Source organism: Dromiciops gliroides, chromosome 2 (genome assembly GCF_019393635.1).
Source record: "Dromiciops gliroides isolate mDroGli1 chromosome 2, mDroGli1.pri, whole genome shotgun sequence".
Taxonomy (NCBI): domain Eukaryota; kingdom Metazoa; phylum Chordata; class Mammalia; order Microbiotheria; family Microbiotheriidae; genus Dromiciops; species Dromiciops gliroides.
The window spans coordinates 221248764-221263434 of NC_057862.1; the positions used below are offsets into that span (position 1 = coordinate 221248764).

General features: G+C 37.1%; 1 protein-coding gene across 1 annotated transcript in view; it reads right to left on the reverse strand.

Moving 5' to 3' along the window:
- Positions 1–14671, reverse strand: part of LOC122738606 (transmembrane protein 143-like) — a 135569-nt gene that overhangs the window by 71043 nt on the left and 49855 nt on the right. Inside the window, exon 4 of the mRNA XM_043980605.1 lies at positions 11785–11970. Within this exon, the coding sequence (XP_043836540.1) occupies positions 11785–11970 (186 nt within the window). The remainder of the gene's footprint in view (positions 1–11784; positions 11971–14671) is intronic.

Consider the following 14671-nt stretch of genomic DNA (forward strand, 5'->3'; position numbering starts at 1 on the left):
CCAGAATAAGTACAGCGTGACTGGGGATGTGGACTTCTAGAACCAACATAGGGAGCCCAATCTATCCCCCCTTAGCACCACCAAACCTTTTTACTGCCCCAAGTAGATTATCAACAAATAAAATGGCCCTATTCCCTTACCCATCCTAAAATGCTGCCCCTCCTGGGCTTAAGATCATCAAACTCAGAATTTTGTTCTCTCTGAGGTGAACTGTCCACATCATACCACTTCATCTGGAGACTCAAGGCAAAACAGAATACTTGGAATCAGTATGGGATCAGTTAGGGAATCAGTTGTTAATATGCTCAGCACATCATCCCACTTTCCCCGCATATCACATGTTCTTAGCAACTGGGGCAATCATCCTTTTGTTTCCTTACCACCCAGACCAATTTCCTCTACAAAGTAAGTCCTCTAAATATGTGTTGGTAATTATAATACCTGGTATGTTTTCCATCAAAGAAACAAACAAAAATAATTATCCCTCACTGGGCTCTATCCTTGGTATTTCTTATTTACTAGAGCTAGCAAATTGCCAATGTCTGTAATTGGGAACCACATTATGCCTTAGGGAAAATGGCTTTTCAGTGTATTTCTTCCTATGTTCTTATCTCTTTCCATGGCAATCCCAGATCTCCCGTCCCCATCTTTAGCTCTTTCTTATCTTCACTGTTTCCTCTAAAACCCTGTATTTTATGATCCCTTTTATCCTCAATCTCTTCCTTATATACTCTTTTCATCTACTAGCATTCATAGAAATCTATCTTTTCCTTATGAAGATGCCATATCAATTAGCAATCTCTTCAAAGTTGACTGCTCCTTCCCTTAAAGCTATAGCTAGAAATATTTTTTCAACCAGGGCAAAAATACCTGAGTGGAGTACAGACTGATGATTAGTACAAAGGCACTGAACTGAGATGTCCAGACCTCAATCCACAAGTGTTGGTGGAAAGGCAGGCTTCCAGAAAATATTTGCCAAAGTAATGGGAGTGCAGGGGAAACTTCATCTCTTTCTAGCAGTTTACCTCAAGGAAAGGTACAGTTGTGGTAATCATTACAGAGAGGACATGAGTACTGAAATGGAGAAACTTTGTTCCGATGAATGTTGCAACTTTAGTTCCCTACACACTCCATGTTAATGAGATTTCTGTTTCATTCCCTCTGAATCCCTCAGAATTGAAAGGGATAATTGGAATATCTCTTGCTCTCCAGTCTTACTTTTAAACCCTCCTTATGCCACTATCAATTGCCTATCACTGTTCCTCCTTTAGATTTCACTCTATCTTGTCCAAATAATTATTGCTGTCATCTGTAAATTTCTAGATTACTTTCTAGCCTCCTGAATTAGTATTGTTTGTATTGTACATAGACCCCAAGTCTTTTCCAATTCAATCATTTCCAAATGAAAGAACCCTGGCCCTCCAGTTTTTATTTATTTATTTAACACCTTTATTCTTTGTGCCCTCTTTTTACTACATCAATGAGAGGCAAAAAAAAAAAAGAAAAGAAAAGAAAAGAAAATTCTCCTTCAAAAACCCTAGAAATAGAGAATTGGGAATCTTACAAAGGTATGTATGTGGATATATTTGAAACTCAAATTAATCTATTTTTACAGTTAACATCTTCACATAAATGCACCTCACTTTGGAGTCTTCATTTAACATGTGACTAATTTTATTCCAATTTGGCATAATCTAAAGATTTTACATTTTAAATATATTTATGTGGTTATTTCTTGTCATTTTTTGTTTAATTTAATTGTAACCATTCCTCCCTCCCCTCAGAAAAAGGGGGAAAAGCCTTAGGAATAGGGACTTATAAATATGAAATTCTGTGCTTTCTATTGTCACATTATATTTCTAGTTCAAAACTTGACCTCTAATATTAGCCTGAAAATCAAGTCACTACTAATATGTGAATGATGGTTCATTGGTTCCTCTGACCTAACCAAAGTGACCCTCCCCATTTCCACCCCTGACTGCCTAGCCCCCACCCACTACCTTTTTGTCAACGTTCATTTCCCATTTTCTCATACTGGCTAGAAACTGACCATTTATCACTATTTCCACTGGAGTGCACACAGAATCCCTGCTACTTTTTAACACTTAGGCCTACTTTCTTATCCAGTAGTGGTACACAGATCTCTGCCCAGCATCCCACCCTATTGGGCAATTTAACTTTGGCTTCCATCTTGCCACCAGATACTTTAGACCCCTGGGGCCTTTTAGGGACTAAACAGTTGAACACTATCATATGTGTTTTCACCCCAAAGAAGAACTAAGAATTCCAGAGTAAGTATTGTATTATTTTTCTATTTGTATTACCAAAACTCAACACGGTGTTTATTAGTAAGATTTAATATGAGAAAATAATGTCTTGTGGGGGGACCCAGGAACCACCCCCCCACTCAAGGGCTTAAGTTGGGAGCCTTGCCTGATCTCTTTCAGAGCCAGCTCAGAGTCAGTGGAAATTCAAAAGAAATGTAGATCGACTTTTGTGAATACCTAAAGGAAGTTAACTTCCTTTGGCGAACCCCCCACACCCTCCCCTCCAAATCATGTCAATAATTGGACTTGAATGTTACTGGCCAATTAGCTTGGATCAATGTGCAGTGACCCACCTCTACCTGAGAGAGGATAAAAATCCTTGGGGAAATGGGGGGTCAGGATCTCTCTCTCTCTCTCTCTCTCTCTCTCTCTCTCTCTCTCTCTCTCTCTCTCTCTTCTCTCCTTACTATGCCTCTCCTGCATACTGATGTACCTTACCCTGGGGCTCTAGGCCCAGTCCCCCCTTCCTGGGATTCTATGCTGGGTTAACATGCTGTCAAATTTATAATAAATGCTAAATGCCAGACTGGTGCAGTAGCCTCTAATTTATAAGTAGTAATATAGTAGAAACCCAGTCTAAGTTCCCTAGTATCTTAGGACAGGGATAGGCACTCCCAATATATTTTCAAACAACACAAATTCATTCAGTCATTCTGTGATATGACCATATGAATCAAAAAATTAGGCTTTCCTTAGGAATGGATAACTGATAATAACATATGATTTCATAGTCAATTTTTTTCAAGTATTATAGATATTAACTCTGTTATTGTATAATGAATAATTACTATTAGACTATTTCTAGAGGAGACATATATAAACATGTGGATATCTAGGCAGAAAGTCAACACAATATCCTAGCTAAACTTTAACTGTTGTTAATTTTCATTTAATGTCTTCAGTCTTCCTTTTTCTACTTTAAGGACAAATTTTTAACTTTTTTTTGGGGGGGGGCAATGAAGGTTAAAGGACTTGCTCAGGGTCACACTAGCTGTGTGACATACTTACTAGCTGTAAGTGTCAAGTGTCTGAGGTCACATTTGAATTCAGGTCCTCCTGAATCCAGGGCTGGTGCTTTATCCACTGCACTACCTAGCTGCCCTCATCACTCATTCAATTTGAATCCTTTGAATCTTAAGGAATCTTGGAGCTTATAATCAGCTTTAGAGTTGTCTGTCCTTTTCAATTTGCTCTGACCATTTTTACTTGACTGCCTTGGCTTTGCAGTTTAAAAGGTAAGAACTTGTGGCATTATAAAGTTTTTAGCTACCTGATTGAAGTATATTGGAAAGAAGGCATTAACTTGTCTCCTTAATAATCTAGATGGTATATTGACAATTATAGTAGTTAAAAATGATAAGGGAACTTAGAAATATAGTTCAGTCTCCTTCATTTTACTGATGAGAGCCAGGTAGGTCAAAACACTTGCCCAGGTTCAGATAGTATGTAGCAGAGCCAGTTTTCAAATCCAGTTCCTCTCACTTCAAATCAAGTACTCTTTCCTTTGATCCAGATTTGATCAGAAATGATGAATTTTTTAAACCATAGAAATTCATTAAGACTTTGGATGGAATAAGACAGAAGGTTTTCTTTTCAAGTGACTTGACCCTTTGCTATTTTCATGGCCAAAGTTGTGACATATTCCTTGTGCTAATCATCCTGGTGGGCTTCCAGTAATTTTGAAAGTTCCTTTATAAACATTCTAAAGAAGACACAGTCCTTTTGTCCTACAAATTCACATTTTAAAACAGTTCTATTGGTAAGAAGTTTGGGAGAAGAAATATATAGCAATTTCCTTGAAATTTGCCTCAAGTTTTGCCTCATCCCTTTTTTCCCCCATACATAATATTTTTTAAACTGCCATTTTGCAGTGTAGCCATTTGAAAATTGGAAGTTTGTCAATGATCTGTTGAATGCAAATAGATCTTTATAAATGAGGAATTATTGAGTTGGAAATTTATGGCATGTAAAAGATTATGGTTACTGTGTGCTGTAGTAAAAAATCTAGTTATCTGGAAAGTATTTGTTTATGGAAGAACATAAACAGCCTGCATTAGGGAAATTTACATGAGACTGGGGAGCGGTCAGAGTATATCTAGTACATTTATTTGTGCGTATAAAAATGCACAATTTATTATATTTATTTTTTTCGGTCATCAAATTTCCAACAATCCCTGTAACTTTAACCTCTCTTCCAAGATACCTTTAGCAATGTAACATTTACTTTGAATGGGCACTTATAATAATTAAGGATAATGCAATCCATTCTAAGTCCATTAGGTTTATTTTTGTCTCCACTATTGTTAATATCCAAACAAAAAATATTTCTCATGTTTGACATTAAAACAGTAAAATTGTAAAAAAAATACCTGACAGCAAGATATGATGCCTAGGATTTAAATATGGTGATTTCCTCACATGGAAGACAGTGGTGGATGTGGACAATATTTGCTTACATCAACTCTTGCTAATTCAGAATAAATGGTACCAAAACCAAGCAGAATTATAATCAAATAATATTCATACAAGAATGCAATTTTATTAGTCTTAAGTGTATATTGACACATAAAAATGAAGAGCAAAATGATGTCTAATAAAGGTCATTGCAGAGCAGCTTAATAAAGTAAGAGGAATTTGTAATTAGCATGTTAGCATTTGAGTCCTATGGAATGATAAGAGAAATCGAATCCTAAATTTTGCCCGAAAACCCCATGTTTCTCTGTCATTATTGGGTTGCACCTTTCCTTGGAGAGGAGAAGTGACTCAAATTAGTAGGTGTTGCTTTTTTCCATTGCTTTCTACTGTGTGAATGCAAGGTTTAAATAGAACCTCAGAGGATTTAGGAGTTTTAAACATTCTCTTCCAGATTTCACTAGAACTAGGTTAGTTGTAATCAAATGAATGTCAGCTGATCCTTCAAAAATAGGAGAAACTTATTTCAATGTTAGGTCATTTTGTTTTTCAAGATTAATCCCTGGCTTCCAAGAACAAGCTGCTTATCCTACATTAAAAGCTCTTTAAAAAGGTTTTTGTTTGTTTGTTATGTTTGTCTTTTAAAAAGCAATACATTAGCTTTCTGGCTTTGAATTTATATAGTTTAAATAAAGGTAAATCACTTCCTAAACACATGCACAGCATCACTGAAGATATAGTCTTTGTACAACTGAAAATGTTCCTGGGAGCTTCATCTCCAAAATGCAAGGAGTTCTAAAGGGAATAAAAGAAACAAGACAAGAATACTCTATGGAAATGTCAAGGTGGCTGTGTCCTGACAGACTGCTTAAGAATAAAATATGTTAGCGAGTTTAAACTCTACCTAGTATCAAGAATGTGATAAAGGAGGTTACACTTTTTAGAACTGCGGATTTTTTTTAAAGCTACTTGCAAATTTATGTTGCATCATATTTGGAAAACTGAAGCTATGCACTGGATCTTAAGGGTTCTGTCCAATATGGTTTCCATAGGGAGCTCAGAGAAACTTGAAATTAAGTAGAGAATGGGAGGGAGGGAGGGAGAAACTTGAAATTAAGTAGAGAATGGGAGGGAGAGTTGAAGTCTAATTGCTTTTAGAGGATGTTGGTTTTAATTTCAATTTCTAAGTGGTCAATAACTGTATTATAGAATACTAGAGTTTGGTTTTATCTGTTTCCTCTCTACTGTATGGAATCCTTGACTTGGAATCAGGAAAACTTGGGTGCAAATCTTACCTCTGACAAAAACTATGTGGCACTTAACCACTCAATTTCCTCTATCTGTAAAATGGAGCTAAATAAATAACTGGCAGGGTTGACCTTTCAAGGTTGTCATATAGATCAAAAGAGACCTTTTTTTAAAGTGCTTTGCAAATGTAAAAGCATATATAAATGGGGCAGTAAGGTGGCTAGGTGGATAGAATGCTGGACCTGAGACACTTACTAGCTTTGTGATCATGGCCTACTTACTTAACCTTGGTTACCTCAGTTACTTCATTTGTAAAGTAAGTAGAAAAGAAAAAAAAGGTGAACCACTCCCGTTTCTTAGCCAAGACGACCCCAAGTGGAGTCATGAAAAGTTGGACACCATTGAAATGATTAAGCAACAATAACAACAATACAAATAGTTTCATGTTGTAACTGTTATTCGAACTTAATAGTGAATCAGGATGATATACTCAGACCATTTAATTTCAGGGATTACGGATTTCCAATGTTGTTGACAATTCAAGAAGATAGGTGGGAGTAGGAGGTGGTACTATGACTTGGAGGGAGACACTAGCCTGTATTCCTTGCTACTGGGTCAGCTGAGGCTAGTGGGTCACCTGGTTTAGGAGCCCTGATCTCCAGTAGGGTTAATAGCATTTCAGTATTTACAGTAAGTCCTGCAACAATATGGTGTGAATTTAACTTCAGGAGTGATCAGGGTGCAACTAGGTTGTGTAAGGAGGGGAAAATCACCCTAGGTTAGAAAGAACAATAAAATGAGCATAGAGCTCCTTAACTCAAGAATGTAAAGCATTCATCTGTTCACTTCAGGAAATATCTAGTGGCATATGGTGACTGGCTCTTCCCTTCTTTACATTTTTCCCCCTTCTGTCCAATTTTTGGACTTGGTGCACAAGTAAGAGTAGAATGAAAGGAATACTAAAAAAAAAATCTAAATCACTTTAGAATTCTCAAAACCAGGGGACATCCAGGGTGTGTGTGTGTGTGTGTGTGTGTGTGTGTGTGTGTGTGTTTGTGTGATCATTTCAGGCATTAGAATCCGAGTTTTCTGACATCCATTACTTAGACTCATGGTTTCATAGATATAAACGTCACCCAGTTCAATTCCTTAATTTTGCTGATGGGGCATTGAGACACAAAAAAGTTAAATGACTTCCCAAGGTCACAAAGGTATCATGTTTAAGGTGAGATTCAAACCCAGTTCTCATTGACTCCAAGTCCAAAACTTTGCTAGACTACTACCAAACACTCTACTATAGAACAGACAGTAGTTGAAAAGAGCACACAGTTTTATGTATATGTATATATGTATATATACACACATACACATATACATGTGCATATGTTTAGATATGCACTAAATCTAAATTTATATCTCAATATATCATTTTTCAAATACAAACTTAAAACCTTGTTTTCTACTCAATGTCTTTTCTTACATTTCATTTTCATGCTGTGTTTTTTTTCCTTTATGAGAAGATTTAAAAAAAAAATATAACTCATTACTCATCTTTCTGCCAAATTCCACTAGAACAAATAGTACTCTGTGCTTGAAACTTCCATTGTCACCAAAGTATTTTTAACACTAAACACTTTTGCAATTTTGCACTGAGCATTTGAAAGCAGTTTTGATTGCTAATAACTTTGTTCAATATAGTCCAGACATGGGGGAGTTTTAGCTATTAAGCTTCAGCTCTTTTTTGACTTACCTCTGGGCCAAAAAAGCCCCACCTTAAATTGCTTTTAAAGTGGAAAGTATACACTGTCTCCGCTCACATAATTCAGAAATAGCTTAAGTTATATTTCTTCAAAAAAGAAAAATGACAGGGGAGTTGTGATCAGACCTTTGTTGTCTGCCCAAAGGAAAAAAGAGATTTTAAAAGTTTCTGAGCAAGGAAAAGAAAGGAGCTGCAGTGCAGTGTTTGGTGAAAGTTATCATTAGTTTCTATATATACTATAAATATAACTATGTATGTGTGCATACATCATATATACACATGTATGTCTATAATATATATATGTCTATAATATATATGTTTATAATATAAATAATGTTTATAATATTTGGGATGGTGGGGTAGAGTAAGACTTAACTGCAAAGTGAAATACAATGACTGGAAAAACAATTTGCTCTCCCTTGACTGACCTACAATATTCCAAGTTTAACATATCTAAAAAATAACATTTTACTGATATGAAAATGGAACTAACAGCTACCCCCTCCTCCTTCCTCTTCTCTGGCTATGTAAATAGGCCAGAAAACTGCTAGAATTCTTCCAAGAGATTCTCCAGGGCCACCTGAAGCTTATAGGGATCCATTCCTGTGTGGATGACAGGGATACTCCACAGTGGACTTGAACTTCAAAGCTCTCTGATAAGGGATTCCCCAGGATGTCCTCAAAACTGGAACACTCTGTCTGTGGATGCTCTATAAAAACCTCATCATCCTGCCCGAAAATAATCCCAAGGGACCTGAAAATTGATAGCACTCTGTGTATTGACACACAGAGGAAGCCAAAAGCCAGGAAATCAAGATTGGAACTAAATAGGGCCCGAACCCTTCATCCAAGAGGACAGCAGCCGTGGGTAGAGCATGCCCCTCATACAAAGTCCTAAATCAGGAAATAAGGCTGGAAGTGTAAATAGACAGAAGATACTAAAAACAATGAGGACACTGTGGACTGAGACAGCAAAGACGTAAACTCAGAAAGATAGAATAAATGCCCAACTTAAAACAGAGGCATAAAAACAAAAATTTCCCTGGCCACAATATCCTATCTTCTTAGAATACCTAAAAGAAATGAAGGCAGATTATTAAACTCATTGTGAGTCTTTATATTTCAAACATATTTCTTGTAAACAATATATTGTTAGATTCTACCTTCTCTTATCAGAGATCAGTAGAATTCAATTCCATCTTGGAGTTTCCCAGATATCTAAAGAGGAGCAGTTCACTGTAGGCTTCAGGTAGTCTTGGGCTACTCTAGTTAGAGTACTGGCAGTCATTTGGACTGTCTACCTGTTCTTTTATGCTGGTTTCCCTGGAGGGATTGATCTCTTGGTATCATCAAGTTTCTCATTATCTTGTTGTTGTTGTTGTTGTTGTTTTCCTAGTCCTGTGTTAGATAATGGAGTTTATTATTGTTTTGCTTCAGATTTCTGGATCATTTTTTCATCTTGTGTCCTTGTTTAGATCTTTGCTGATGGGAGATTTGGGCTCATCTCCTAACTTTAACAGCTTCATCTTATCTAAATCTAGACTACCTTTTTTGAAGCTTTGCTTAGCCTCCAACATTTCAAGTATTTGATGTCGTGTTAAGGCTCTGACCTGCCTCCTTTATACTCCCTCCCTTGTTTATCTTTTTGGCTCCCAAGGGTTTAATTATCACTAAAATGGGTGATTTCCAAATCCCTATGTCTAGTCCTTTAATTTTCTATATTCTGTCATATTATACTTATTGATTTTACATCATTCATTCCCCCAATGGTCACTGATCTTCCCTTTCTTCCATTAGTTATTTTGTTTCTATTTCAATTCTCTTTTCAAAGGATTTTATGTTACAAAGGATCTGAATATATTTTAGTGACCTTTATCCTTTTTCTTGGCTCATATTTCCTAAGAAACTTGGGGATATTACTGAATGTTATAAAATAGAATACTGGGACAGACTGTTCACTTGCAAAAATACCATTCATGCTATTGTACGAATAAGTTTTACTGATAGAAGGAAGAAAAGAGAAGCCCTTGAATGACCATCCATTTATCCTAAAGGTCCCAAAGTGTCAGTCAACAGCATCAGTCCCAGGCACAAACATTTCTCCCAGGACTTTTTGATGTTCACTTGGCCTTGTTCTCTCTGCTCTTCAGCTTCCCAGACAAAGCAAAGAAAGGCTAGTAAGTAAGACTCTTTATCATTAGGTACAAGACAAGAGACAAGACTTCAAAAGGTTCCCTTGTCTTGTGAGAATCATCTTTCTCTGACAAGCGCCACTCTGTTATCCAACAGGGGATACCCCTTCAGTTGGGGCTATTCCATTTTCTTGCCTTTCTCCAATCCAGTCACAGCCAATCATCACCTGCCCCTTCAACTCTCTTTTGTAATTCTGAAGGAACCTACAACTTCAGGCTGTTTTCATTTTCTAAAGTCATGAGAAGGGAGGCAAAGGAACAGAAGATCCCAGCACAGGTTAACTAACAAGCCATACGGGTTTCCAAGAGTGTAGAAGAAGAACAAAGTCTATTGCTTGGGCTTTTGAATTCCTAATGTGAGCTTTTTAATTCACCTCCTTCTAGACTTCCAAGGGTAAATAATATAACTAGAATCAAAGATGATGTAATGTGGCATGGGAAAAAGAACAAATTGGATCCAGAAACTAGAAAACTTGGGTTCAAATCCCAGGCCAGTTGTGAACTCCCTGTATGAACCTTGGGTAAATAATTTCCCTTCTCTGGAACTCAGTTTCCTTATATGTTAAAAAAAATAGGTTGCATCAGATGATTTCTCCAATCCTTTCAAAATATGAATATCTGAATCCTGTGTAGTGGAGCTAAAGACACATGACTTACAAATAAAGCAACTAATATTCAGAAATAGAAAAATCTGGAGAATAATATATCTGGCCTAGATTTGCTTTTATTTTCATCCCAAGCAGGACAAGTCCAAACTACACAAAATGATTGAATTCCATATGCCTGACGAAGAACCAAAAATGACTTGGCAGTTCATACTCAAATTATTGCCTAGTTTAGTAGCAACAGCTTATTTGGTGAACAATGCATTTAAACTACGTGCATATGGAAAATAGGTGATGGTTTAAATTTAGGAGCCCTAACACATTTTCTTTGACATCCTAAATGACCTCTGCTACAAAATAAACACATACTAAAGAAGGTAACCCAGGTGGGAGAGACTTATGGATTTAAATAATTATTTTCTTGTAGACGTTAATCAGTTGCAAAACTAAACTGATTTGGGTACCAGTAACTACTGCTGAGTGTTAAGTAATTATTTTTTCTTTCATTTGGTCAAAATTATTTAAACAATTAGTCTTTCATCAGAATAATATCAGGTGGAGATATTTTAATGCAGATATAACTGTATTTTGAAATACGACATTTGGTGTTTCAGAGAGACTTACTCTCATAACTTTCATAGGCAACATACTAAAATCTATTAAGAAAATGTGATAAATTTAATTCCATTCCATTCAACAAACATTTTCTAAGTGCTTACTGTTTGTAGATGACTGTACTCGAAAAGCTATGGAATTTAGACAAAGCTCCTGTCTTCCACTGGCCAGAATGGTGATACATAATAAATGTAATGATTCATTTATCAACCTCTGGCAACCTAGCTTCAGGCTCCAGCAGTTTTCTGAAACTGCCGTCTGTAAGGTTATCAGTGATTTCTTAATTGCTAAATCCATTGGCCTTGTCTTACAATATTTATCTCCTTGAGTTTTCTTCATTATTTTGCACTGTTGACCAAATTCTATTCTTCTGGTTGCTCTTTTCTCGATTGTCTTCCATTCAAGAGATTGGATATGGTCAGGGTAGGGGAAAGGGAAGAGTCAAAGATGATTCCAAAGGTCATTACAATGTGTGACTGAAAAGATAGTGTTGCCCGTAAAGTGAGGTTTCACAGAAGGGAAAACTTTGGGAAGAAAATATTTTCACCTCTGCTTTGGAAATGTTGAGTTTTTAAGCTTCAAGACAGCAGTGGCTCTCTTCAATTTCTCCTTCCACCAATACTTACTCTTTATCTCCTTCTTTGGTTCGTTATTCTCCTTCTCTCCTGGATGTATGGATGTTGCCCAAGTATCTGTCTTCAGCCATCTCTTCTTTATCTCCCTCTCACTTAGTCTTCTTATCTGCAGAGAGTGGTCCAGATACTGTACCACAACTCTGGTAGGAGACTGACATTCACTGGATCCAGTCAGCCCTGCAACAACAATTGAAAGGAGATACATATCTCCACAGCTATCATGACTGTCTGCTGAGCCTTCCTTCACCCAAGACCCTTAGTATAGCACCTTCTTTCTGCTGGGGATGTTCAACCTCCCTAAAATCTTTAAATAGAAAGCTTAGCTTGGGGCTAGGGGAGGTGGTCAGAAGAATCCTGCAGAGCTTTCATGACTGTAGGGAAAAACCAAATTGATTGGTTGTGTGACTGTTGAGATTTTTATTTTGATTTAGGATGTTGAGTAAAAGTACTGCTGGTAGAATCAGAGACAGCTGAGCTCTTATTGCATTCAAGCTCTAGGGTTCTCTTAGTCTGGTGATTTTGATGTGGAAAGGACCAATTTTATTCCTTTTTCAATGAACATTTGGAGTGTATCATTTTAAAGTGTGTTCTTTTAATTCTTAATTATTAAAGTATTCATCTGTTAGTTTGGTCGGGGTTTTTTTGGGGTTTGTTTGTTTGTTTGTTTGTTTGTTTGTTTTGTGCAGGGCAATAAGGGTTAAGTAACTTGCCCAGGGTCCCAGAGCTAGTAAGTGTCAAGTGTCTGAGGCCAGATTTGAAATCAAGTCCTACTGAATCCAGGACTCGTGCTTTATCCACTGTGCCACCTAGCTGCCCACCATATGTGTTTTTAAGTTGGATTTTATGGCCCACCAGGGTCTATTATATTTTTAAATTTTTTTCCTGAGTGGTTAGAATAAGCCTACAACTGTACAGATAACTCCCAAAGTTACCTACCCACTCCTTTTCAGAATGTTGATATTGATTACCACTCCAATCTCCTTTAGCATTCACTACCCTACTCTCTTATGGATCTCCTCCAACATGTACCAACACATCTTTTAAGAACCTTTTGAAGGATCATTATACATCTCTTACCCCTTAAGTACAGGTGTCCCACTAGGCTCTGATCTTGACTTTGCCATCTTCCTTGGCTCCCCCAAAACCCCAGCCTCTCTCCTGAACATGTTTGACTTTGTTCTGGATATCTCCACCTATATACATATAATTGGGTTCTCAAACTTGGTATTTCCAAAGCAGAGATGATGATTCAATCCTTAATCTTTTTTTTCTGCTAAGAAACTTCACCATTTACTTTGAGGGTGGCACTACCCTCTCAGTAACACGGTGTAATTACTTTTGGGGAGGGGGCAGGGCAACGAGGGTTAAGTGACTTTCCCAGGGTCACACATCCAGTTAGTGTCAAGTGTCTGAGGCCGGATTTGAACTCAGGTCCTCCTGAATCCAGGGCTGGTGCTTTATCCACTGCGCCACCTAGCTGCCCCTCTAATTACTTTTGAAGTCATCTTTGACTCTATCCTTTTTCTTACCCTTATCATATCTACTTAGTTATGAAAATTTATCGATTCTACTTCCACATCTCTCAAACCAACCCTTTCTTTCTACTCACATAGCCACCACCCTACTTTGAACTTTCATGACTTCTCACCCAAACTATTGTAGAAGTCTCCTAAGGCATTTTCCATTTTCTATATCTCCCTTTCCTTAATCTTCCCAAGGCATGGATATGATCATATAATTTCCCTGTTCAAAAATTGTCAGTGACATTCTCTTGTCTTTATATAATGATGTAGAACATACTCTTCATGATGGTTGTGTATGTTCAAGATTTGGGAGTTAGGGCAGTGGGGCATTTAGAGCTATAACTGTAGGAACAGTCATGTTTGGTGATACTACTAGGAACATTGAGAAGAAGAATCTATTGGGGACTGTGATTGAGAGTCTACATCAGTAGGTTATTTTTTTTTGGAGGGGGCAAAGATGGGAAGAGGTTTGGTCAGTGGCTATATCTTTATTAAGGTTTTGTTTGGGGTTTTATCTTGTTGTCTTTGATATTTCAATAAAGCTGGTCTGCTTAAAACTTATGAATTGCATACTTACAAAAGCAATTTGCACCACTATACAAGATGGTATCAGATAATGATTTCTCTGATTTTGTGGGTGGGAGACAAGAGACAGAAAATTGAGAAATCCCCGAAATCAAACCTAGACTTTTTGTCCTGTGACAGCCTCTGACAATGGTTATACTACCCTAAGGTCTTGAGTATGAAAGCCCTCTTTGTAGCAATCTCTTCTCTTTGGGCATGGGTCCAAAAACTCTATTTGTTAGCAATGATGTGGTCTAACCTCCTCAGCTAACTGTGGATTGCAACCCCATATGGGGTACTGTGACTAAATATGGCAGTAGCAAAAATTTTGGCAATAGTAAAAGGTTATGTATAGCTATTTTATATACTTATATACCTGAGGTTGCATAAAATTTCTCACACAAAAAGGAGTAGCAAGTGGAAAATGTTTAAGAAACCCTGGACGGGGACGGCTAGGTGGCGCAGTGGATAAAGCACCGGCCCTGGATTCAGGACTACCTGAGTTCAAATCTGGCCACAGACACTTGACACTTAGTAGCTTTGTGACTCTGGGCAAGTCACTTAACCCCCATTGCCCCGCAAAAAAAAAATAAAAAAATAAAAAAATAAAAAAAAATTAAGAAACCCTGGTCTAACCTTCCTTCCTGTAGATATCAGAAACCACTGAAAGTCCTACCATAGTTGGACCTTTTGTTCTTTTTTCTTTTCTTTTCTTTTCTTTTCTTTTCTTTTCTTTTCTTTTCTTTTCTTTTCTTTTCTTTTCTTTTCTTTTCTTTTCTTTTTTCTTTTCT